The 27,851-nt window shown below is 43.6% G+C and overlaps 1 protein-coding gene across 3 annotated transcripts in view; it reads right to left on the bottom strand.

Moving 5' to 3' along the window:
- ccdc102a (coiled-coil domain containing 102A) overlaps nt 1-27,851 on the bottom strand; it is a 79,046-nt gene that overhangs the window by 6,553 nt on the left and 44,642 nt on the right. For 2 of the 3 annotated variants that reach the window (XM_086221952.1, XM_086221943.1), the window contains exons 4-7: nt 9,159-9,403; nt 7,490-7,598; nt 3,218-3,334; nt 1,477-1,686 (exon numbers count right to left, since the gene is read on the bottom strand). In XM_086221952.1, coding sequence (XP_086078078.1) covers nt 1,477-1,686; nt 3,218-3,334; nt 7,490-7,598; nt 9,159-9,403 — 681 coding nt within the window. The remainder of the gene's footprint in view (nt 1-1,476; nt 1,687-3,217; nt 3,335-7,489; nt 7,599-9,158; nt 9,404-27,851) is intronic. The other variant, XM_086221959.1, reaches the window with a different exon arrangement.

Raw genomic sequence — 27,851 nt, forward strand, 5'->3', positions numbered from 1 at the left:
GCCTATCCCAGCATCTACGGTCGAGAGGCAGGGTTCACCCTGGACAGGTCGCCAGTCCATCGCAGGGCCAACATACAGAGACGAACCACCATTCACACTCACATTCATACCTACGGTCAATTTAGAGCATTCAATCAGCCTAGTCCCCAAATTGCATGTCTTTGGACGGTGGGAGGAAGCTGGAGTACCAGAGAGAACCCACGCAGGCACAGGGAGAACATGGAGACTCCACACAGAAAGATCCCGTGCCCGAGCTGGGACTCGAACCCGGAACCTTCTTGCTGTGAGGCCACAGTGCTGACCACTGCACCACTGTGCAGCCCATGTCAGAAGTAATATGGGAGGGAAAAAAAAACATCTTTAGTAGCTCAAAATTCCTATTAGCAAGTACTGTACTTGAAAGGAAAAAATACAGTTTTTCCTCGAAGTTTCACTTTAATAAAAGTAGGTTTATCATAGAGCTGTACAAAATTGAGTTTTAAAATCCAGAACTACTTGAATGTACGGTTTCCTTGTGTGTAATTCAAGGGTTTTTTGGTGAAGTATAAAAAAATGTGGTTTTGAGGTTACCCTCCTCTGTTGAATGTCTCTATACCCATAGCTTCATTGAGGCAAACAGACAAATGTGTCAAAATACATTAAACTGCGCTGTGTTGAGTCATCAGGGTGATGCTACCTTCCTGTCAAACAACAAAAATACATCACCCCTGTATTGCTCTATTGAGCCTCTAGTTTGCTGTGGTTTTGAACTAGAGTGTACTACATTAAGCAGTGATGATCAATATATTTTGAAGAGAGTTCCTTTACAATAGCTGAGGATTTTGGAGTAGCGGACATCAACTTACTACTACTTGTTCACAGCATGGTGAGATCACTCACTAAAGCCCGGGATGAGCATTGTTCGTCAAAGTGCAGTACAGTCTCACATTCACTCTCACACACACACACACACACACACACGCTCTCTCTCTCTCTCACACACACACACAAACACTTACTGTATATGTGTGTACTTGTGAGTGCTGCAGGGGCAGTGAACATCAATCTGTGCAATAGTACGGAGTCCCAGCACACTGGCTGTGGCTGGACGTGAATACACAAGCAATCAACCGGTGCGTGCGTGTGTGTGTGTGTATGTGTGTGTGTGTGTGTGTGCATGCGTGCGTGTGTGTGTGCGTGCCTTAATTGCTTGTCCTCTATCTCTCTGTCTGCTCAGATCAATAGCTTGGTTTCAACATTATACAGAAAACACAATCTCTCTCCTTGTCTGTCACACACACACACACACACACACACTGCTGTACTGACAGTAGTCTGGACAGGCAAGGTCAGTTCACCAACTTCTTGTGTCAGTTTTTGGAGTGATTACTGGGCACCTCTGCAGAGTGAACATCTTTATTATTAAACAAAATTACATTTAGCAGTGAGAGCAGAAGGTAATCAAATGAAATTAGTCATTACAAGCATCTGCTGTACCTTGTTCTTTTCAAAAAGCTCTGTCTGGATGGCCTTCAGGTCGGTGTCGAGTGCTGACGCAGCCTGCCGGCGTTTCTTGGCCAGCTGCTCCTCCAGGTCCTCGGCCTGAGCCCTCAGCTTCTTATTGTCCCGCTCCAAGGCTAGTTTCTCTGTCTCCAAACGTTCCCTGCGGCCCCACTCCGCAGCATTCTCCACCTGCAGCCTCTCCATCTGACACACACAGAGGAATGGAAGACCACAGGAAAATAATAATAAGAAGAATAATACATTTTATTTATAAGGCGCCTTTCAAGGCACTCAAGGTCGCCGTACAACAGTTTTAAAAACAATAAAACATGCACAATTTAAAAGAACAACAACACAAGTCTCTAGCAAAATGAACTGATCCATTGACTTTTGGGTGAATGGCATGTGGATACAGTGATTGGACTGTACTGAAGGCGCAGAGGTGGAAGGCTCATAATTCTATTCCGAAGCTCCCCCTGGGCTACTGTTTCCAGCAGACAACAGAGTTCTTTGTGTTCACTCTGTTGTACACTGTTTAGCTGATGAACCAAATGAACATCTGTAAATCTATGTGGCACTTTACTACTCTTGTTTTTAGGAGGCTCGGCTGATGAAAGTCAGGTCTGAATCAAAAATTGGGAATGCGGTTTCTGGCTTGATGAAAGTGTACTTGTCCCAGGGACCCAACTGTGATGGTTTGATAACATCTACATGCATCCATCCAGCTTATCCTGTTAAGGGCTGCGGGGGGTAGGAACCTATCTCAGCTGTCTTAGGGCGAGAGGCGGGGTTCACCCTGGATGGGTCGCCAGTCCACGGCAGGGCCAACACATATAGACAGACAACCACTGGCTCTCAAAGCCACACCTATGGTCAGTTTAGAGTATGGATGATTAACCTTGTCCCCTCTTGCATGTCTTTGGACTGTGGGAGGAAGCTGAAATACCCCGAGAGAACCCACGCAGGCACAGGGAGAACATGCAAACTCCACACAGAAAGACCCCATGCTGGAGCTGGGGCTCGAACCCGGAACCTTCTTGTTGTGAGGCGACAGCGTTAACCACCGCACCACTGTGCTGCCCCATCTGCATACAGCTGATATGAAACTGATCTTCAACGATATCAGTTACAGATTAAATAACAGGTCAGAGAATAGATCCTTGTGGGCTTCCAAACTGTGTTGGGAGACATTATGATGCACAGCAATCATTCAAGTTGGCCTCCATCTTCAATGTTCAATTGTAATTGACTGTATCTTATGATGAACTGTGTCTAGAAAGGTTTCACAGGTACAGATATGTATCCAGAACCAGTGCTGAGCTTGATGTCATTCATAACCTTGATCCAAATTCAGTTTCACCTCTCAGTGGTTCTCAATAAGGTTTGTCACACCAATACTAAAGGCACTGTGTGCAAATATGTATTTATTTTTTATTTTTATTATTCTATTATTCTATTCTATTCTATTTTTTTAAGCTGCAACACAAGAACCAAGCTCTTGTGTTCTGATAACTATTGGGTCATGAACTAAGGTCCACTTGAGTCACACAATCGAGGCGACTACCATTGAAGGGAAGGACATGAGTGACTGACAGATGAGAAATATGGAAAACACACAGGTATGTTACCAAGGTAACCAGAGCCTGGAATGTCCAGGAATGAATAACTTTACATGTGTACAGAGTCAAAAACAAAGCTCATCATTCAAAAAAATCAAGTCTCTGTGTCTCCACACCTCCGCTCGTAGCTCTGCTAGTTTCTTGTCCATACTGGTCCGAGCTCCCAGCTCATCCTCCAGGTCTTCAGACATGCGCCCCAGTTCATCCTGGTGCATTTCCTTCAGCAGGTTCAGCTGGTTGGTGTTAGGAAGAAGGGAGAGAAGACAAAAATATGATTCAGCAAAAGCCTGGGAGAGTTTACTTTCAACAATGACAGCTACAGCCAACTGACTATTACAAGAATAATATTACCATCAATAATACTCACATTTGTCTTTCATTCACTTATTCCTTATCAAAATTCAGTATGAAGTAAGGTCCATAAAATGTTTCTATGTTGGAATGAGCACAAGACAGGTTGGTGTTTAAGATAGAACCTGGTCCATGTCTAAACCGTGATGGTCTAGGGTCCAGTGTGTGTTTCGGCACCAGTCACTGTGTCTGTATTTAGAATTCATGGATATTAAATGTTCATCAACTACTTCTTCTGGTGGTCCCAGTAATATTTGTTTTTAAAGTGTACCATTATTACTGGAATTGTATCTACGATACTAGCCACAAACAATACTTCAATCTTCTGATTAAATATCAGCCTGCAAAACCTCAGCATTGTTGCTGTGTAGAAGAACTGCATTTTAGGTGTCACAATATCAGTGCACTTTTATGTATTTGTACACATTTGATTGCTTTATCATTATCAGCTTTCTTTTAATATGGTTGCTGAATCAAATAAACTGACAATTTGATTTGATTTAACAAAGGATCCCCATTAACAGATGCCATCTTCCTGGGGCCCAAATTAACAATTATCATACAAATATTCTATAACCAGATGATAAACCTGATCAAAATGCACAGTATCACAGTGATAAATATCACAATATTTAATACAAATCTGAAAATAAGTATGAAAATTTGTAAAAATACTTAAAATCATTCGACGTACTTTCTATTCTAAAATCATTCAAGCATGACAAAGGACAAAACACTTAGCATAAAGCCAGCTTGATGTTTACAGTCTAAAGGGAAATTTGTTTCCTTCCAAATACCAGTTCACTTTGTATACAGGAGGGAGGACAAGGCAGCTTACTCCAGAGAGACATAGGTCTACAAATAACAGATCATTATAAAGCATTCCTTCTTGGACGAGGCTGAACCAGTTTACCATTGCTGAACCCTCTCATGTTGCGGTCATTTACAGTAGATCTATCCAAAATTTGTTTCAATATAAAAGCAGGAATTTTAGGGGGAACTCAGATATTATGGGGGAGTGGACTCAACCTCATCTCACGGCGAAACTTACCTTTGTCGTGGACATGTCCACTAAAGTGTGCAGCGTTAGCCATCTCTGAGTTTGCAGCCTGTTCCTTGTGTTTAACAAATTCTTTCGTCAAACAAAATTCCTCTGCAATGTTAATTTTTTTTTTGACCAATCAGTTCATTAAAGAAACACTCCATAACTTTTTACCATCACGTTCAGCATTGTGTAATCTATGTTTATTGTTATCCATTTCTTTTGTTTTATTTAGCCTTCTGACTTAATTGCATGAAGAACAATATCTACATCTGTCATCCATTAATCCAGGGATTAACAAAGCCTCTCTGGAATTATCTCTCTCATTCACTAAATTCAATAACCTGATCAATCCAAGGAGCGCCCACATTCATACTTTTCGTTTCATGTACAGTACTTCAACATTCATAAAGAGAGTGCAGTCTCACTGTATGCATCATCCTAATTTATACTAGATATGAAACAATTTTCAGTGAATCCTTTAAATGAATGAGTATGAATCATTTCATACTGTAATCAGCACTCACAGCATGTTAGCATTGACTAGTAGATGCTAATGCTGGTGGTGGAGGTGGTACACATCACACCAGCTCACACAGAAGAGTAAAATGAAAAACATATTTCACCATTCAGTGTGTAATTGCCTGACATTTTGCTCCCAGGATTTGTGAAAGAATATGTCCTTTTTTCTTCTTTAGTAAACAGTGGATGCTGAGCTCTCTGCAGGTGTGAGTATCTAGCAGAAGATAAGGATGACCCAATCATCTTTTTTTGCACTCTCCATCCATAAGCCTGGACTGCCCCCCGTTGGACACACACTGCCGATTTCATCAGGGTTCATACTCCTGTCTCTTATCACAGTTTTCTCAGCTATCTGTTCTTCAGACATGTAAAGTAAATCCCTACTTATACTCTAATTCACATGTGTATGCACCTCACGCATTCAGACAGGTTGAGAGGAAACACAGACACCAAGTTCAGTTGATTGTAAGATTACATCAAGAACTGGATTCACAGTCAAAAATGCAAAGACCAATACTAGCAGGAGTCTTCATTCTGAATTGTGCAAATCCATGAAAAAATCTCCACATGAAGAGAATGCGTTGCCACATATCATGTTCCCTTTGTGTTCGGAATGAAGATAAACCATTTGGGACACATTTACTTGGTGTACTAGGGAGAGGCTCTCCCTACATAAATGGAGCCTAGCCTCTTCCTCATTAGACAAGATCAAATACAACACGGGGAAAATGTAAACTTGTTCAGATGATCAGCGGTGCAGTAAGCAGGTCCAAATCAATTCTACGTTAATATTTTAAGAATCTGTTTTAGTGTTTGGTGAATCTGGCTGTCAGATACACTGCAGAGGTCAACAAGCTTTTTGGCCAACTATTAGGAAAACTTCCATCCATCCATTCATTTTCTGCCGCTTATCCTGTTAAGGGTCACGGGTGGGCTGGAGCCTATTCCAGCCTTCGGGCGAGAGGCAGGGTTCACCCTGGATGGGTCACCAGTCCATCGCACGGCCAACACATATAGACAGACAACCATTGGCTCTCACAACCACGCCTACGGTCAATTTAGAGTATCCAGTTAGCCTAGTCCCCTCTTTGGAAGGAGGAAGCCAGAGAACCCAGGGGAACCCACGCAGGCACAGGGAGAACATGCAAACTCCACACAGAAAGATCCCGTGCCCGAGCCGGAGCTCGAACCCAGAACCTTCTTGCTGTGAGGCGACAGTGCTGACCACTGCAGCACAGGAATTAGGAAAACTTCTCACTTTAATATAGTACAGCAGTACAGTGAACCAGCAAAATGGAATACAGCCTGTAAAATAATATTACCAAAATAAAATCAACCAACCTTAAATGGATTCAGGAAAAAACTTGAAAAACCCCACTCCTCATAACGTTGTTGTCATTTAGATACTATTCTGTCTGATGGCAAATATTCGGTGTGTGACTAAAACATGGTGAACTGCCAGTCACTGAAGTCTCACATCATGAATAATAATCTGAATAAAGTTTATCATTTTTGAAAAAAGTCACCATCTAAATAAAAGACAGCAGCTGCTTTGTCATTTCATCCAAAGGGCTCATGAAAAATAATCAAACAAGCAAAATTAAAAGACTAATTTGTCTCTCACAGGTACACACATTATGAACCTTAACTATTACTATCCATCCCTAACACTGCTATCCATTACTAATCATTGCTAGTAATTTCTCACTATTACTAACATTTCTAACCATAATATACATTACTAACATTATTAATCATTACAAAAAAATTCTTAACATCACTAACCATTACTTATATTTCTAAACATTACTAACTTTACTAACTATTGCTAATATTAGTAGTCATTACTCATCATTACTCACCATTGCCAACACTTTTAACCATTATAAAGATTGCTTATTATTAATACATAACTAACCATTGCTAATCATTACTAACATTACTTATCATTCTCACATTACTAAAATTGCTAACATTACTGACATTGCTAACTATTACTAGCATTACAAATCATTACTCACATTACCTATCTTACTGACCATTACTAACATGCTTACTGTTACTAGCATTACTTACCACTACGAACATTACTAATCTTTATTCATCATTACTATCACTGTAAATCATTGATAATCATTACTAAACATGGTGGACCATTACTAACTATTACTAACCATTATGAACCCATCATTAACCATTACTGACAATTGCTAATCACTACTCACTATTATTGCTAACTATGAACTTCTTCTCACTGCTCGGTGTTGTGAAACCTCACTAGTGTTACGGGCCCCCTAGTAGTACCATTTTTGTTTTGAACCTTACTTTTGCCACACCCAAAACATAAACCTTTCCCCCAAAAGGACACTAATTGGCTGTTGTCACTTGTTGTGATTCTCCCAGGTCACATGGTTTGTGGAAGACAACCAACCAAAGTAGCAGAGCACTGTGCCTGGTCAGGATGAAGTCTCACCTGTTTGAGGACCTCCTGTTTACTTTTGCTGAGCTCCTCGTATTTCAGCTTCCACTGACTGAGATCAGCCTCCAGCCTCTCGATGCTCCTGCTTAGAGCCAGTTTGTCTCTGGGGATCACACAACACCAGATTGGAGTCAGCAAATTAGTTCCAGCTGGATTTCACTGATTTCCACAGTGATACCAGGACCTCGTCTGTCAGCCCCTCTGTCACAGCAGTCAGCTTTGAGTGTTATTGCCAGTTAGTTTCTCTACCTGAATCTGTGAACTCATCCAGCAGAATCCCCACTGCTAGTTTCTTCTATTGTGTGTTGTGGTCAAACACCAAAGCACCAAGCAGCATTAGGATGACTGTTTTTCATCATCACTTTGATCTATTTATTATGATGACATCACAGCTGCAGACTTGATGTTATGGAACCAGGAGAACATTTAAAATGTGACTGCAGCTAAAAGACTGAATTGGTTACTTGGCTCATGGTTGATGAGGAGGTTTGATGTGAAGGATAAATACTGTCATGTAGATATGTTTATCACTGTACACACTGTATCATCAATCAATAGATGTCAGTGTTTTTCTTAACAAAACTCACAAATAAACTATTAACAAATAAACTTAACCATTTCTCTCTCACACTCCCCCAATAATTCCTTTTGGTATGTTGATTGTGACAATAGAGGGAAAACTATTTAGGATCAAAACATCTACCTCCAAATCCAGACCAACCAGTCAGGTATCTGTAAATACAACTTTCTAACGTAGATGTAATAATGTGAAAATTTCATATAATGATTATTATCAAAAATTATCATGGATACCAGTATTATCACGGTATTGTCATAATGAAAATAAAAGACTAGGCTCCTATAGAGAGCTAGGGCCACTCTCGAAGATGAGTCTAAGAGATGGTCATGTTGCTGCTTTGCGAGGAATATGGAGCGGGCCTATTTTTGATGGAAGGCATACCGTCCCGCAAGAGAGGAGGTCCCCACATAAACAGAATACTTGGATGCATGGATGGATCGATGAATTGATGGGTGGCTGGGTGACAGGATGGAGGGATAGGGGAATTGGTGGATGGACCGATGGGTGATGGGTGGATGGGTGGACCTGTGGTCAAGGAGGCGTGTGTGGCAACACATGCTGAGGACTGCCACTAAAGTTTATCAAAGCAGGGTAATCAAAACTTTATTGATGATAATTGAAATTGAAATAGTAACAATAACTACAAGGAATTTTTACCATTTACCTTGAAACCGGTGACCACTGCATCTCTAGCAGAGTAAAAACTGAATGAGCACAACTCAAGGTCTCAAGCTTCACATGTTGTCTGTCCATCTCCATTTTAAAATCCACTTCATTTTTTGTATTAAAAGATATCTGCATGCATCAGAGACACAAAAGTGATGGAGTGGGCTCTGGTTCTGGTTCTAGCAGGTTGATTGTGATTTTTACTTGCACAGGTAAATACAAGAAACAAGTGATCCTGCTAGAATGTGTTTTTATCTTTACACAGCACAGTCACTTATCTTTTATGATGTCAAAACATGTTGGACAGTCAAATCTGTTAGATGAGGATGTCAATGCAGTGGTAGTACAGCATTTAAATACTGCACTGGTTTCTTTGCACCCCGGATAGATATTTTGTTTTTATGACCCCTCTCTTACTCTCTCTCTTTCAGCAGGACTTTCTGGGACTCGTCCAGGCGGAGCTGCAGGGCGTTGAGTTTGCTGGAGTCTTCCTCTGCACTGCTCATGCCCTCCCACAGCTGCCTACTGCGTTCCTGCCGGCTCATACCGGAGGAGGAGCGTGACCCGGCTGGGATCACGCCACCGCTGACACTCCGACTGTCCCAGGCATCATCACTGCAAGGGCCCCGCAGACGCAAGACTGATTCCAGAAGCTCCAGGTCCTGACAATGGATGGGGGTAAAATGCATGAATCACTTCATCTGCTGGTAGCTGAGCCCTGAGCTATATAGATCAACATCTCTGGAAAATGAAACAAATATACATAATGTTCAACCCCTTCATGGGCAACTGCAGGAGGCCAGCCTGAAAATTAGGGGAAGCTCTTCTACTGTATATTCTATGCAACTATAGCTCCAGCAATATATCCTGATGCTTCCTCTTTCTTTACACTCTCAACACATGGTGCAAAATACAGATATTTGACTTTAAACAGCTCTTATAAACAGAGTATGTAAAGTGAGAGAGAGAGAGAGAGAGAGAGAGAGAGAGAGCGAGAGAGAGAGAGAGAGAGAAAGAGAAAGAGTGTGAGTGTGTGCGTGTTTTAAAGAGGCTCTACACACATTGTGGAACACTGTTTCATACTTTCATTCCAGGAGTTTCTTCTGAACTCATACACCAAAGACAGGCCTGTATTCCAGGCAGCTCCAGTCAAGTAAACTTCAGCTCTGCCTTGTCTAAGAAGTGTTGACATCTGTGTAGATGGAGGAAAGACTTCAGTTTCAAGTACAAATCCCTTTACAAGTCTGATTTTGCCATTTGAAAACATCTGCGGCAAAGCAATGACAGCTGTACTTGAGCAGTACCACTCGAAAGACAGACATGTATGTCTCTACATGCATCTCCTGATTTATTTATCTGAAGATATTTCCAGCTCGAATGTTTGGAAGATTGTGAAAATAAAACAGCTCCAACATTTCCTCAGCCTCTCAGTGAGCTGATTTGGGTGAAACAGTTAGTATGCTCTAAAATGGCATGTTCTGTGTTGTTCTATGATTGTATTCTGTGTTGGCATGTTCTATGATGGCCTGATCTGTGTTAGCATGTTCTGTGCTGGCATGTTTTGTGTTGGCTTGGTCAGCTCTCCCAAAGCTCTATGAACAGAAGTTAACAGCACCAGCTGATGGATCATGAGAGCACAACAGCATCATCGATCCACGTCCCCAAAATAATCCTCAGAGACCTTCAGCCCTCCAGATAAAGCTTCTTTCAGGCTCCACCCAGAGGACCTCCAACTTCAGAGCACATGATACACAAGAACGGGGACTCATGTCTCCTTCCCATCTACCCAGGCTGCAAATCACTATGATCCTCTCCTGTTTCTGCCTTCAGATCCTCATGACCAAACATTTTCACTTTTTATTTCATTTAATGGTCTTAACAGAAGACTGAATGGAAATATGGAGCTTTTGCTGCTGCCAACATAGGAAAAGTATCTGCTGTGGCAGCGCAGCTGCACAGATCCTCTCAACAGCTTTCCCAGCATCCACCAAATGTCAAGCATGAGCTCTCACTTTCTAGAGAGAAATCCTCCTACCACTCTCAGATGTCTCATACAGAGAGTTGTAAAGGTGCCTGAAGACAAAACATGGAACATGATGGATACTAGGAGAATGTTTGATGACCTGTGAGCAGCCCACAGTGAAGTTGAAGATTACTTATTTCACAAAGGGACAAAGTAAATTGAAGAGCATTTTTAAAAGAATAAAAATGTAAATATACAGGATTATAGCCAAAGGCTAATTTCCATCCATAGGCCCTGGCTGGTTGATGGTCCCTAAATAAGTTAAAAAAAAAGAAGATATACAATCGAAAAAAATCAGTGTAAAAACATCATAATAGACATAGTAGATGACAACAGTGGAGAAATTACATAATATCCTGCCTGATGGAACTATGCTGTTTGCAAACAGCGACTTCTGAGTTGGAACTCCTGATCGATGAAGTGGACAGTCAGACTAATGTAGGGCTCTGCTGTCCGACTGTACCACAAGTACGTTGTCACTGCATAGTACTCCACATCTGACAGCTCCGTTTGAACGTCTGCCTTGCATTTGTTGTACAGCTCCAGGATGGCGACTTGAGAAAAAAAGCTTTTCAAGTGAGCTGCCATCTTTTGAAACTGTGTAAATGGGTACCATGTCTTTGGCCAGGTGAAAAATGACAGCATCTGTTATTTCCTTCTGCCGTTTTGAGCCTCTCTCATATGGTGTAACACTTGCAAAGGTTTCCAAAATTTTTTATTTTTTTTTGGATGACAGTCCAGTCGGACTTTGCATTCTTCATAGTAAGCTGTGTGGTGCCGACGTAAGTGGTCAAACAAATTGGTTGTGTTACCTTTCATCGTAGCAACAGCTGCAAGACACTGTCGACAAAGAACGCGTGTTTGGTCAACATCATCCTTCTTGTAGCCGAAATAATTCCAGATGTGCAATGTCAACTTTCTTTTTGGCACCAAGTCCTTGTTATCTCCAACTTTCTCTGGTGGTTTGTCGCTCATTTTTCTGTTCATTGACGCTGCTCTGCCGGGTGTGGGTCACGTCGAATGTGATTGGTGCAGTGATCCATCAATCACATAATGTGATTGATCCATCACATAATGTGATTGCTGCACATGCAGATGCTGAATGCGCAGTGATCCACCAATCACATTAAATGAAATTAAATGAGGCCACGTGCCTCTAACATCGCATGCTCTTGCAATGTGACTATCGCGCACATGTACATCGCAATGATGACGCTCAAACAATATATCGTGCAGCCTACCTGGGACCCTCAGAGAAAACAGATGCGGTGCTGTGCTGGGCTACCCAAGTCCCAATGAACATCTTAGCCACTTCTCTGGACTTGACAGTGGACAGAGGGACAGCCTCCAGACACATTGAGGAGGTAGGTAAACTTGTGGAGGACAGCAGGGGCCCCATAAGTCCATGTTGACATGGTCGAACCTTCCTTCAGGACCTTGAAATGCTCTAGGGCGTCTTCACATGCTGATGCATGTTAGTGAATTCTAGACACCACTAGATCTGTCTGTCAGCATGTCCACTTGCGATGCAGGGACAACCCTCACCAGAGCATCACACAACCTGCAGATGACGTCTTGGATGAACAGCAGCTGGAAGGGTGGCTGGTTCGATCCTCACTTCCCCCAGTGACCGTGTCAAAGTGTGGCACCTTGCATGGCAGATTCCACCATCAGTGTGTAAGTGAGTGTGTGTATGTGTGTGTGTGAATCGGTGAATGAGACGTCACTGTAAAGTGCTTTGAGTACCACTAAGGTAGAAAGGTACTCTATAAAAATGAGTCCATTTACCATTTTACCATGTCCATCAACATACTGTTCATTCATCATACTATTGGAATACATTTGACTTGACTTCATGTATGCTGCTGTACAGACACAAGGAGCTGTATCATAACTGATATGTACAAACTTCGTGACAACTCCAGCTAGGCTAAGCAGCACTACTGGGTAAAAGGAACAAGCCTACATAGAAAAAAAATCACATTCATCCTGAATTTTGCATCCTTGATAGTAAAATGAATTCACCATCGTAGTGACAAGACTAAGGGAGACCACCAAACCGTTGCTACCATCTGTTCCACAATTAAATTAAAAGCCGAGGAAAAAATCACCAAACAGTTGATCCAATCTCCAGGACCCTTCCACCAGGACTGCACCTGGTGATCTTCAGCCCTTCTACATTAGCAACAATTGAGAGTCACGAATGTAACTGCAGTTCTATGAATCCGGAATGACCACCAGAGGGCAGTGCTTAAAGCACTGAATGTTCCCTTCGCACATGTGCAATCCGAGTATGAATACCAACAACGTTACCTGTGACCCCCGGATGACCCGGGAGAGGCAATATCTTCCAGTGTCATCAGGGGTTCTGTTCCTACAGAGCCTTCTCGCGACAACACGAGGATTCTGAGTGACAGAACGCTCTGGTGGTCATTAGGGAGTCATAGAAACGCAGTTACATTCGTAACTCTCATTCTATTTCATCCCTGCTGACCGCCAGAGGGCGGTGCTTAAAGCACTGAATGACCAATACCAGCAGAGTCACGAGGAATCCCAGTACACACTTCATCGGGTTGACTCAGAGGACTCCGGTAGGAGAATCGTACTCAGGGGATGGGGAGTGGCTACATTCACCCTGTAGTAAAGGTGGTAGGCAATGCCCATGAAGCGGCAGCGCAAATAGCCTCCAGGGGCACTCCTCTCAGGGCAGCCCATGAAGTTGAAACACTCCTGGTGGAATGGCACCTCACATCAGATGGCGTGGGGGGGTCATTCACCTCATACGCGTGTCGTATGACGTTCACTATCCAGAGGGAGAGCCGCTGCTTTAAGAGAGCGCAGCCAATGTTAGGGCCGCCATGGCACACAAAGAACTGGTCTGAGTGCCAGATGCTAGCGGTAGCTGCAACATAGTGATAGGGCCCACACGGGGCACAACAATTCCAGCCTGTCCCCCCCTCCCCCTGGCGGAGGGTCAAACCATGCGTGTCTCACAGGAAGGTTGAGCTGTGGGCCGGACAGCACCTTTGGAAGAAAAGCCGCATGAAGCCACAATGTGACCCCTGAGCCATCTGAATTCCATCTCAGGCACGAGGGACTAACTGATAGTGTAGGTCACTAACACACTTTGCCGAGACAACTGCTAGCAGGAAAGCAGTCTTATATGACAGCCAATTGAGCCCCGCCTGCTCTAAGGGTTCAAAGGGGGGTTGGCACAAGGCGTCCAGCACAACAAGCAGGTCCCATGCTGGAGCCCGTAGGACTCTCGGGGGGCATAGCCTACGAGTCCGCCTCAGGGAGAGTGACACCAGGCTATGACTTCCCACTGTGCGATTCTCAACCCTGCTGTGTCAACAAAATATTGCCGCCACATATACCTTCAACGTGGAGGCACAGTGGCCCCCCTCCAAGAGGGACTGTAGAAACTCGAGAATAATTTGCCCAAAGCAATGCACTGGATCCTCACCGCGGCTTGCGCACCACGCAGATAACAGCTTCCAACGGTTTCCTTACTGCAACCGGGTGGATGGTGCTCTGGCATTCAGGATAGTCTGCCTGACACACTCAGTACACCCACCTAGCAGTGGCTCGGGCCCTCCAGCGGCCAGACCCACAGCTGCAGGCGTTGAGGATTGGGATGCCAGATTTGCCCTTCCAGTTGAGATAGAAGGTCTTTCCTGACCGGGAGGTGCCATGACGTGCCGCGACAGAGCTTGTGGAGCAGAGGAAACCACGTCTGTGCTGGCCAGAGGGGGGCCACCAGCAGTTTCCTGTGAGCCTCCTGAAACACCCTGTGGAGTACAGACCGAATCAGAGGGAGCAGCGGAAAAGCATACAACAGACCCTCAGGCCACGGGTGCGCCAGCACCTCCAGACCCAGAGGGCTGGTAGACTCTGCCCACTTTCCCCTCTGGTTCTCTCTCACAGAGTCTTCAGAGGCAAAAAGATCGCCTCCTGCCAAAGAGGTCCCAGATTAAGTGCACCACCTCTGGGTGGAGACGCCACTTTTGGTGGTTTCTGGCGGGATAGGAAGTCTGCCAGCTGGTTCTGCTCTCCTGGTACATACATTGCCCGCAGGCTGCTCAGATGGTGGGCCACCCATGTCAGGAGGCCCTGGGACACCTGCAGCAGTTGTGCAGACTTGGTGCCTCCCTGACGATTGATATGGTAGATGGCCGAGGTGTTGTCTGACTGTACAAGTACATGCTTCCCTTTTAGGTGTGGCAGGAAGTGCCTGAGGGCCAGATGCACTGTTCGCAGCTCCAGCATGTCTATGTGTTCTGGGCGGTCTCGCACAGACCACCTTCCCTGTGCTGTCCTGCTCTGCCACCACACTGCACCCCAACCCATGGGGCAGGCATCCGTGGTGATAACCTCTCTTCGGGATGGGATGGAGCCCATAGGGGCACCCCTGGACCGATAAGCACTGTCCCGCCACTACAGGGAGAGAAAACAGTGCCTTGACACCCTGAGCTTCAGGTGTCTGTGCCGCTTGGCACTGAGGTGGAAGCTGTTCAGCCACCTCTGCAAAGGGCGCTGCGACAGCAAGCCCAAGGGAATGACAGCCGAGACCGACGTGAGTTTCCCAAGAAACGTAGAAAAGTGACATAGGGCAGTAACCTGTGGAAGAGGGTGACAAGCTGTAGGATATTGTCCACACGATGAGGGGAGGGGCAGGCCATAGCTCTTGTGTCCAGTGCCACACCGATGAAGGTTATGGTCTGAGAGGGCACCAGGCAGCTTTTCTCTATGTTTATCTTGAGACCCAACTGGGTGACATGAGAGAGCAGGTGGGCTGTGTCCTGGGCCACCTGAGCAAGAGATGGCGCACATGTTGCGGCAGTCAGGGCTAAGAAGACGATTTACGTTTTTTCAGTGAGAATTTATTGACGGACTGTTCTCCTGAACTCCAGCCTCTCTCCACCCGACATGTCGCGCCAAACTCTCTTTTTCTTCTCCACAGGTTCTACACTTAACTGTTTAAAAAAAAATGAAACTGCCTCAAGACAGTGAGGAGCGCCCCCTGCTGGCTGAATCTAAATACAAAACTTATGAAACCCCAGTATGTTAACATTACCAAAACAACAAAGAAAACAAAGAAAAATAAAAGAACAAAATTATGGGGGTGGAGTTTATCTCTCACACTCTCCCCTACTTTCAAAAATTGCATCCCGACATTTTGTTACACCTCTTTACTCAAAATATGGATACATGGACAGCAATTAAATGAGACGGGCATGTCTAACAGGTTTGCTAGAACTATGTGAGATACTCACACTACCGTGCACTGCAGTCATGTGTACTCCTAATTGATAATCAGCTTTTTTTCCCCCATACATTTACAATATAAATACACATTACCATGCCATGAACTCTCCACCTACTCTTGACTCGATCTCTTATCCTCTTAGCAGTCCTGAGACACAAAACACAATAAACACAAATTCGGCCAACAGTATCTGTGTTCTCTTAACCGACTTACATCAGGATGCTTCTAGGCATAACCACATGTGATCTTCAACATCTTAAAGCATTTTCAACATACAAACAAAACCTTCATACATAACAAGGTGACAAGGGAGAAATTGTTTTCCACATCTGGTCCCCAAACTACATTTGTCTCTCTGTGTTCATTCACCATGGCCGCCAGGAGCCGCTGACAGAAACTTCTTTTGTGTAAATCAAATGCCCAGTGAAACTTGGCTGACCAAGTCTGTCATAAGTCAAAGTCTGAGGCTGCCTTCTCTGTCTTCTTGGGTAAGATTTTCGACACATGACCTCCTGGATTTCATCCTCTGAGGCCACTGTGTCGGCCTTTTCCACTGCACTGTCCTCGACTTCAGATGTGTGAACCCTGTCCTCATGTTCTTCCTCCACATCAGGAAACACCTCACCCTGTTCTGAATTCTGCAGCAGTGGGGTTAAGTACATGTAAGTTCTGGGGTTCAACAGCAGGCCAAGTGAATGTCATTTCGGGAAAATCATCATCAGACTCCTCATTTGGCCTTGGTGTCTCGCAGTCTCTCTGTGTTTCCACAGATCCACCAGAGCCCCAACCGCCGCCTGCATCGCCCCCCCCCCCCCCATTCCTTACTGTTACACCGGCCTGCGCTCCCCTTCCATGAACCAGTCTACCATCCAGTCCCCCATCAAGATGGGTTGCTCTCCCTGCCTCCCCTTCCAGAAGCTTCCTTCTTCGACTGTTAACATTTCCATGTTTCCCACATTTTGCATTGTAAACTGTTTTCTTGTCTGTAGCAACATCTACTGCACGTCTGTCCGTCCTGGGTGAGGGATCCCTCCTCTGTTGCTCACCCTGAGGTTTCTCAGATTTTTCCCTGTTAAAAGGGTTTTCTATGGAGTTTTTCCTCAGTCGATGTGAGGGTCTAAGGGCAGAGGATGTTGTTATGATGCCATGTGAAGCCCTTTGAGACAAACTGTTTGTGAAAACGGGCTCTACAAATAAAATTGCCTTGCCTTGCCTTGCCTTGCCTCATTGTCCATCTCTTGTGAGTGTCGAATGATAGGTGACTCTCTGGTTCTGTGTCTGTCCTTTGTCTTTGTGTGGGTGGTGCTAGGGAGCTTACCGTATTTTCCGCACTATAAAGCGCATCGGATTATAAGGCACACCTCAATAAATGGCCTATTTTAAAACTTTTTTCATATATAGGGCGCACCACATTATAAGGCGCATAGAATATAAAAGACTGTAGTGGCTGGGATTGCATTATGCATCCACTAGATGGAGCTGCGCTAAAGGGAACGTCAACAAAACAGTCAGATAAGTCAGTCGGGGTCAAACTTTATTAATAGAATACAAACCAACGTTCTGACAACTCCGTTCACTCCCATAACAAGTTAGTGCATTCACAAACGTGGAGGGGAACTTTTTCCTGATTCAGTAAACATGTAAAAGAAACAGTCTGATACCGCTATGGTAAATCAAACGTTAGTGCAATCACAATATAGTAACTCTCGAAATAGTGCAAAGCGATAACAATAAAACAATAACTAAATAACTCAACGTTGTTCAAACGTTAATGTCCATATTCACAATATCTCCCAGCCTCGTTCAGTTGTAAACACGTGAAAGAAACACGTAAAGCTCACTCTTTCAGTTCATTCCTCATCCACGAATCCATCGAATTCTTCCTCTTCAGTGTCTGAGTTGAACAGTTGGATGAGTACAGCATCCAACGTGCCAGGTTCCGTCTTGTCAAAGCCGTCATTATCCGAGTCAGTGCTGCTGTTATTGTCTGGCAGTTCAGTGGCAATACCGTTTTTACCGCCGTTTCTTCGGCGACGCCCCCTGACTACAGTAGCCATAATTAACCAATATTTATCCATATACAAGGCGCACTGTCGATTTTTGAGAAAATTCAAGATTTTTGGGTGCGCCTTATAGTGTGGAAAATACGGTACTCTTTTCTGCTGTGACTGGCAAGTAGTCACACGGCAGAAGCATGTTTTGGTGGAGTATTCTTTTCCTGCCTCCACCACTCTCTGGCTCTACCTCGAACACTGGACTTTCCTCCTTTCTGGTTCTTGATGACATAAATGTCATCCTCCCACAAAGAGCGGATTTTCCCAGGACCTCCCCCCTCAGTCACATTCCTCACCAAGACATGACTGCCCACCCGCAGTACAGGGCCATACACTCTCTTATCATACTGCTGCTTGCCCCTGTCAGCTGATTTGGAGGCGTTTCGAGAAGCAATGTTGTAGGCCTCAGCTATTTGTTGTTGCCACTTCTTTACATAGTCCTGATATGTGCCTACATCATCCTGCCTGTCAGTTCCAAAAAGCAGATCTAAAGGCAGTCTAGGTGACCTACCGAACAAAAGAAAAAAGTACCCTGTGGCTTCGTTAGATGTACAGTTATAGGCATGTATCACCTTTGAAAGGTGATATTTCCAGTCCAGTTTTTGTTCCTCAGTCAGAGTTCGTAACATCGACAGAAATGTCCTATTAAACCTCTCTGTCTGACCATTCCCTTGAGGATGATAAGCACTGGTATGAGACCCTCGAACCCCTGACAGTAGTTTCAGATGATGCAGTAGTTTGCTCTCAAATTCTCTGCCCAAGTCATGGTGTAATTTTTCTGGGAAACCAAACTTGAGAAAGAAATCACTGAACAATCTGTCTGCCACTGTCTTAGCGGACTTATTAGTAGTAGCATAGGCCTGAGCAAAATGTGTGTAATGGTCCATTACCACCAGAATGTACTAATAACCGCCTCTACACTCCTCCAAGTGTAAGAAGTCTACTGAGACAAGCTGAAACGGGTGAGTGGTCTCGATAATTTGCATGGGTGCTCGTGTCTGTCTGTTTGGTTTCTTTTTCTTGAGACACTCACACGTTTGTCACAAAATGCTCGATATCTCTCTGCATCTTCGGCCAATAAAAACGATCCCTTATTAACTGTAATGTCCTTTCTGTACCTAAATGTCCCATGTTCTTATGCAACTCGCTGTAAATAAGCGAGCGGTAAACTTCTGGAAGAACAAGCTGACTTTTGTCCTTCTGCACAGAGTTCCATCAGCACTGATCCCAAGCCTGCTCCATTCTCTGGCTAAAGCTTTAAGCTCAGGACTCATACCATTTAGCTCGTGAGCTGTAGGTCTCTTACTTTTCAGTTTGTAGCCGTAAATCTTGCCTATTACTGGGTCTTGTTGTTGAGCAGTCTTTATCTCCTCTCTGTCTATTGGCTGAACTGTGTCGAGCAGACCCTCAATTTTGACGGACTGGTCGAGGAGAGCATTAAAGGAAACTGAGCATAGATGTGGACTTTGCTCCTTGTGCTGCTCTAAAACGCCTTGTTCAGTAGCCTTGACTGTGTCTGGACAGACTGACTTGACACACTGACTTACGTAGTTCTCAAAATCAATTGGCATCCTTGACAACCCATCTGCATCTGTGTTTGCTTTGCCTGGCCTGTACTTTATCGTGAAATTAAAATCTGCTAACTCAGCCACCCATCTGTCCCACGGCATTTAGCTTTGCTGTCGTCAGTACATATGTCAGTGGGTTATTATCTGTGTAAACTACAAAAGAGGGGGCATGAAGCAGATAATCTCTGAAATGATCACATATGGCCCATTTGAGTGCCAGAAATTCCAGTTTACCTGAATGCAGGTGATCATTTTTCTGCGGAGGGGTTAAAGTTCTGGAACCGTACCCTATCACCTGTAGTTTACCCTGCCTGCGCTGGTACAACACCGCTCCTAGGCTTGCCTGTGAAGCATCGGTGTGCAAGATAAAAGGTTCGTTCAGATCTGGATAGGCTAGGATTGGAGGTGTGGACAGTTTGTCCACAAGGAGACTCAAAACTTTGTGGTGACTGTCAGTCCATAACACGGGTGTTGCTGAAGGCAACGGTCTTTGTTTCCCATCTTTAGTTTTTGCCTTTCTATGCCCCTTGAAGCCCCTTTTAGGAGTGGCTGAAACAGCAGTGGGAGATGCTAATAGCTCATATAAAGGCTTTGCGATGCGAGAAAAGTCCTTAATGTATGATCTATAATACGACAGGAAGCCTAACATCTGTCTGACCTCCCCCACAGTGGAAGGGCGCTTTTCTTTAAGAGCTTGAACTGGTCCCACTTTGGCTGGGTCCATGCTGTGACCCTCTTTAGACACTATTCTGCCCAAAAACCTCACTTCAGATTTAAACAGTTCACATTTCTTCGGAGTGAGCTTCACCCCATGTTGCTGATAACGCTGCAAAACCGTTCTTACATGTTCTACATGGTCTTCAAAGCACTTCCTGTGAACTAAATTATCGTCGCGATAAGGCAGGCAGATGTCGTCACGCAAAGCCCACAAACACTCTTCCATGCTTCTCTGAAATTCAGCTGGTGCTGAACTCAGGCCAAACGGAATCCTCACCCACTGGTAGAGGCCCCATGGCATGATAAAAGCAGTGAATGGTTGACTTTCCTCATCTATAAAGCCTTGGTGATATGCCTTGCCTTGATCTAGTACAGGAAACAAGGAGCTACCACTGAGACTGTCTAGCATGTCTTGTATCCTAGGAATAGGATGTCTATCTGGCACTGACTTCTGGTTTAACTTTCTGTAGTCTACACAGAGTCGCAACTCTCCGGACTTCTTTCTCACACACACAATAGGTGACGAGTAGTGTGACTTCGATTTTATAATCCAGCCCCTACTGATTAAGTTTTGCAGGTAAGTTTTCACTTCCTGGTGTTAAGGTTTGGCACACTGATGTAAGTCTTTTGGACAGGTGTTGGGTCCCTCAAGTTAATGCGCATACGCAATGAAGGTATACAGCCAACATCTGTGTCATCTTTAGCAAAAGCTTTGCATTCCTTCCTAAGCATTGCTGAAGTTTTCCTGCGCCTGGCGTGGTGATCTGCATCCTCTGGAGATGTGGCCCAACTGACCACACTTGAAGCAATGGCAGCAGCTGGCTCCTTCACCACGGTCCTGGCAGGCTCTGCAACCTCTTCTCCTGGTGTCCTTGGTCTCTGCCTTTGGCTTTGAGTGCGCTGATTTCCCGATGTTCATGGAAGAAAGCACCAACTGTTTCATTTGTGCAACCTCTGTTTGAAGCTCTTTTACCAGTGTATGCACCTCAGATGTGGGTGGGAGCTGAGCTGGCTTAGACTTGTCTTTCGAAGGATCTTTTGTGCTTTTCTCTGGTTTGTGGCTGGTGGAGGAGCTGAAGGAACCATCTCCTGCATCACTAGTCGCCTGCAGCTCGTTCACTCTTGGAGGCTTGGTGCCGACCCTCTTCAATTTGTTGAGTCTCTCCATTTCAAGGTTGGCTGCTTCAGTCACTTTTCTGATTAGCGTTTCATCTGTCACATTCAGATCATCAAGAAATGGCTTAATCTGAAATTTGATATTGTCATTAAGCAGTCCAGTCCCAACTGAACTTAGGAACTTCTTCTTGACCAGGTCTGAATTGTAATGTTCCTCAGTTTCTCCCTCCTTTGCTGCATACAGCAGTCTGTCTTTGAGTTCAATAGCAACAACTTGTCCCGCTGTCCTCCCTCGCCGATTTGCTCACAGATGCAAAACTCTCTCCGTATAGTCACCTCCGGAACCGTTGCAGTAGACAGCGGATGGACAGGGCTGGTGGTGTTTATGCCAGAAATCTTTAACTGTTGGCCAACATTTCTGATTGCCTCGTCAAGAGCAGAACAGGCCTGCTGCAGCTCCAGATACTTTCCTTTCATTTCTGTCATCTGGTCAGGCTGGCCAAGCTCTCCCGCGCCCTGGCTTCCACCCTCCATGAATGTTAGTAGTCCCTTCGCTATGTCAACGGCGTTGTCAGCCTCGTGGACTTGTTCAATGCTGTCTAGCTCCTTTTCCACGGTTTTAATGAGAGCTCGTCGGGTCATATTAGCCACAGCTTCTCTCCACCCGACATGTCGCGCCTAACTCTCTTTTTCTTCTCCACAAGTTCTCCACTTAACTGTTTAAAAAAAAATGAAACTGCCTCAGACAGTGAGGAGCGCCCCCTGCTGGCTGAAACGAAATAAAAAACTTATGAAACCCCAGTATGTTAACATTACCAAAACAACAAAGAAAACAAAGAAAAATAAAAGAACAAAATTATGGGGGTGGAGTTTATTTTCATGCCCTGAGCTTGCAAAGGCGCAAGGGCTGCCGCAACACACCTGGTGAACACTCTCAGCGAGAGGGAGTGCCCGAATGGAAGCACCCTGAACTGCCAGTGGCGACCTCGGTAGGCCAAACTGCAGAAACCGCCTGTGGTGATGTGCGATGGAGACATGGAAGTAGGCGTCCTTCAGGTCTATGGATGTTAGCCATTCCCCATGGGCAATGGTTTGCAGGACCTCCATTGTGGTTACCATGTGAAATGGTAAGACCTTCATATAGTGGTTGAGTCCCCGCAGGTCTAAAATGGGGCGATATCTACCGGTTTTCTTTGTAACGAGGAAGTACCTTGAATAAAAACCCCTGGTGGTGTCTTCCGGTGACGCCATGATGTAGAAGACACGAGGGAGAATTGCTCTGAGAGAAAACTAATGTAAAAATAGCTCTTTAACGTAATATTAGCAGCAGAAAGAGGTCAAGGACGCGGATAATCAGAGACTAAAGATAAGAGAAATAAAATGGACAAAAAAGGGAAGTCAGCTAAGAAAGAAAATGCGAATGATACAGGCGCCGGCGGAGCGCGGAGCACCGCGCCGGGGATGGCAATGTCCGGAGACGAGGTATCGATGATATTAGCGGAGCTCCGTAAACTACGCCAAGAACATGCAGACGCGGTGACGGAAAACAAAGGAGCCTTAGCAACACTAGAAGCTAAAATAGCTGAAATGGGGGAGAAAACGGCTAAGTTGGAGCAGCGGTCAGATGAGATGGAAGAGAGGCTTAACGACATGGAAGGCCGGACGGCGAGGCTGGAAAGAATGGTCACTTTTCTACTTCAACACGAGGCAAGGCTGTCCGCGAAATGCGAGGACTTGGAATCAAGGTCAAGAAGAAACAACATAAGAATACACGGAATCCCAGAGGGTGCTGAGAAAAACGACACCATAGGATTTGTGACTAATTTTATTCAGTCCTCAATGAACTTCCCTGATAAAATGGCGGTTCATATCGAGAGAGCGCACCGATCACTGACTACGAAGCCGAGAGAAAACACGGCCCCCCCGCGAGCAATAATTGTTCGCTTCCTCAACTACAGGGTGAAAGAACAGGTGATTCAAGAAGCATGGAAGAAAAAGCTCACGTATGAGGGACGTAACGTCTACTTTAACCAGGATTACACAAATGAAGTACAAAAAAAGAGGAAACAAGTAAGGGAAGTTATAAAGAAACTAAAGGAGAAGAACGTGAAGGCACAATCTCCATATCCTGCTCAGCTGAAAGTCTTTCTGGAAGACGGGACAAAGAAGTTTGCCACATTAATGGATGCTGCACCCATGCTGAGGAATATGGGGATTCAGGTGGAGGAGGAGGAAGAGACCGAGAGACTACAGAGGGTGATGGCGCAAGGCAGCTGGACCATAATGACGGGACAGAGGGGGAGAAGACAGCAGCCAAACATCACAGAGACGGATCTACGGGCCCTTATCAAGTGAAGTATTTCATACGAAGAGGATGCCCTGAAATATACATGATCAATAAAAGTGTCTGTTAAAAAGGACATACACGAAGACAAATGGAGCTGGTTAAGAGGTAATTTACTACTTAAAAAAAACAAAAAAAAAAACAGACAAAATATTGTTCTGGTTCTATTTTGGAGCAAAATCACTGCTTTTGTGGAGCAAATGGCAACTTTACACAACATCCGAGAAGTTGCAAGTGCACATAGTGCGAACCACCAGAGGGCCTTCGTCACAACTCTCTGGTCAGGGGACAGTTGGGAGTCTTGTTGTTTTTCTTGTTTTTCTTGTTATTGTGTATTAGTTCTTGAGGAGATGCAGACTTATCTTTTTCGCTGTGCTACTTTTTGCACAGTTATATTAGTTAATAAGAGATGTAAAGTTACAGGGTTTCCACTTAAACAAATATGAGTAGGCTAAACCTTGTGTCATATAATGTCCATGGGTTGAATCACCCCATAAAGAGAAAGAAAATACTGAGTCAATTGAAAAAAATGCAATGTTCAATAGCTTTGATACAAGAAACACATCTGGATGACAATGAATGTAACACACTGAAAAGGGAATGGGTAAACCAAGTATTTCATGCTTCTTTTGGAAAAAGAAGGGGAGTAGCCATATTAATAAATAAATCCCTGCAATTTCATACAGAGAAAGTGATAAAAGATAATCTGGGAAGATATATAATGATAGTTGGTTCCATAAGCGATATGACAATATCCATACAAAATGTTTATGCCCCAAATGAGGAAAATGCGGCATTCTTTAAAAATATAGCCAACGTAATTGCCAACAATGGGAAAGGGATGATAGTGATTGGGGGTGATTTTAACACAGTGCAGAATGGTAAGCTGGATAGATTGCCTCCAGAACAGGGACCAAGTGCAAAAAAATCTAAGGTACAAATAATGTCATAAGAGAGCTAGGTCTTACTGATCCATGGAGAAGAAATAACCCTAGAGGGAAGGATTTTACTTTTTACTCAAACCCACACGGGAGTTATTCAAGGATAGATTTTTTCTGCGTTTCACAACAACATATGCATAAAGTGCTGGACTGTGGCATAGACACCATAACTATAAGTGATCATGCTCCTATTACACTAACGGTAGATATGGGTAATGAATCTTTTTTCAAATACTGGAGACTTAATGTATCTCTGTTATCAGATGAGAGTGTGGTAAAGGAACTAAAACAAAATTTAAAGGAATACTTTCAAACTAATGACAATGGGGAAGTTTCACCTTCAATTTTATGGGATGGGGGGAAGGCAGTTATTAGAGGGAAAATAATAGAGATATCTTCCAGAATGAGAAAGGCCCGATTAAAGCAACAAAATATGTTAGAGAATAAAATTAGAGAGTTGGAATTGGAACACAAAAGAACATCAAGTAACTCAACACTTATCGAACTGAAAAAAATCAAACAACAGCTAGATGAACTATTAACTTACAAAGCAGAGGGGGCTTTAAGGTTTACGAATCAGAGATATTATGAGATGGGGAATAGAGCCAGCAGATTATTAGCATTTCAACTTAGAAAAGCCCAGGCAAATAGGACGATAAATAAAATAAGACATCCTAACTCTAAAAAATATATGATAAAGCCAACGGAGATAGCAGAAGCCTTTGCAGAATATTATAAAAATCTATATGATGACCCTGACTCGCAATCACTAGAAAATAAAACACTGGCATTCCTCAAAAGATTGCACTTACCGTCATTATTAACAGAGGAGGCATCTGAAATGGTTAGGCCAATCTCAGTACAGGAAATAGCTAATACAATTAAGGTACTTAAAAATAATAAATCCCCTGGCACGGATGGGCTCTCGGGAGAATTTTATAAGTGTTTTGCGAAGGAGATTACACCAGCCCTTTTCAAAGTATTTAACTATGCCCTGACATCAGGTGACCCACCAACATCTTGGTCAGAAGCCATTATCTCAGTCATACATAAAGAAGGAAAGGACCCAACCACATGTGAAGGATATAGGCCTGTCAGCTTGTTATGTAGTGATCTGAAGACATTGACTCATATTTTAGCACATAGGATACAGATATATATAACAAAATTAATCAAACCAGATCAGACAGGGTTCATCCCTGGTAGACAAGGAGCAAACAATATTTGGAGAACATTAAATCTTATATCATGTACTAAAAACAACAGACAGCCCGCTTTGATGCTCAGTTTAGATGCACAAAAGGCATTTGACCGGGTAAAATGGAGCTTCCTATGTCGGACATTAGAAGTTTTTGGGTTTCATTCAACATTTATAGATTGGGTAAAATTGGTTTATAAAAACCCCAAATCCCGGATTAGAGTTAACGGATGCTGTTCAGATTTCTTTCCCCTCAAAAGAGGGGTCAGACAAGGGGATTGTCTGAGTCCATTGCTGTTCGCATTAAGTATTGAACCATTAGCCGAATCAATAAGACAAAATAAGGATATTAAGGGAATAAGAGATGAAGGGGGAGTGGAGCATAAAATATCTTTATTTGCTGACGATATATTAACATATCTAAGTGAACCCTCCTTAGCTATACCAGCTTTATTGAACAATCTGAATGAATATGGAGAATTATCAGGTCATTTAACTAATGAATCTAAGTCAGTAGCAATGATGCTTTCAGGCAAATATCCAACTGAATTAGAGGGAAAGTTCAATTTCAAATGGACCACCACAGGGTTTAGATATCTTGGCATCATTTTTACTCCCATTATATCACAGCTATTTAAAGAAAATTATGGAAAACTGATTACAGAAATAAAGAAGGATTTGGCTAGATGGGAGATATTACCCCTGTCGATGGTGGGAAGAATCGAAACAGTGAAAATGAACATTGTACCAAGATTGTTGTTTCTGTTCCAGTCACTGCCAATTATGGTCTCTAGTTCAACTTTTAAGATGTTAGACAAAATCATATCTAAATTTGTTTGGCAAAATAAAAAAGCTAGAATCAAATACAAAATCCTTCTTTGCCCAAAAGAGAAGGGAGGGTTAAATTTACCGAGTCTAAAAAGTTATTATTGCGCAGCACAACTTAGAGCGATTATTATGTGGATCACGAAAGAGACAGACACAATGTGGGTGGGAATGGAACAAAATTCCTGTCAGAAAACACCTTTGGAGGTACTCCCGTTTTTGAAAGAGAAGATGCAGAAAAAAGAGGGGATGCGTAATGACTGGATTAGGGCAACAATAAAAGTATGGTCAATAGTGCGAAAAAAAACTGAAAATATCTAACTCAATAAGTAGAATCACCAAAATAGCAGGAAATCCAGACTTTTTACCATCTGTTATGGATGCAGGGTACAACAAATGGAGAAGTAAGGGGTTAATTTATATTGCACAAGTTTTCAATGGACAGTATATGAAGTCGTTTGAACAACTTAAGAAAGAGTTCAACTTACCGAACCATGACTTCTACAAATTTCTACAATTAAGACACTACCTTCAGAAGCATAGAGAGTGGGAAAATATTTGTAGAACACCATCTAAGCTGGAGGAATTGCTGTTGTCGTATTTGGAGGGGGAGACTAAAAAGGGGTTAATATCAAAAATCTATAGAGTACTACAACATGAATGTAAGGACAACAATTTGGATGTTAAGGAAAAATGGGAATTAGAAACAAATACTATTATACCAGATGAAAATTGGGAGGAAACATTCAGAGCGGGACACAAATTAACAAGCAGCCCAATGTGGAGGGAGTTTGACTGGAAGGTGAAGATGAGATATTTCAACACTCCATCTAAGACTTCAAAATATAGCAACACATCTGAACTGTGTTGGAGAGGATGTCATTTAATAGGAGATTTTACGCACATATTCTGGGATTGCCCACAGCTGTTGAACTTCTGGGAGAATGTTCGGAAGGAGATTGGGCAAATTTTGGACATTAATTTTGCTTTGGACCCAGCAATGTTTATCCTCGGCATACCACCTGAGAATCTGACAGACAGAAACCTGATTGCTT

This window comes from Aulostomus chinensis, chromosome 2 (assembly GCF_037954235.1).
Source record: "Aulostomus chinensis isolate RoL2024-O1b breed Wild chromosome 2, RoL_Achi_v1.0, whole genome shotgun sequence".
NCBI lineage: Eukaryota > Metazoa > Chordata > Actinopteri > Syngnathiformes > Aulostomidae > Aulostomus > Aulostomus chinensis.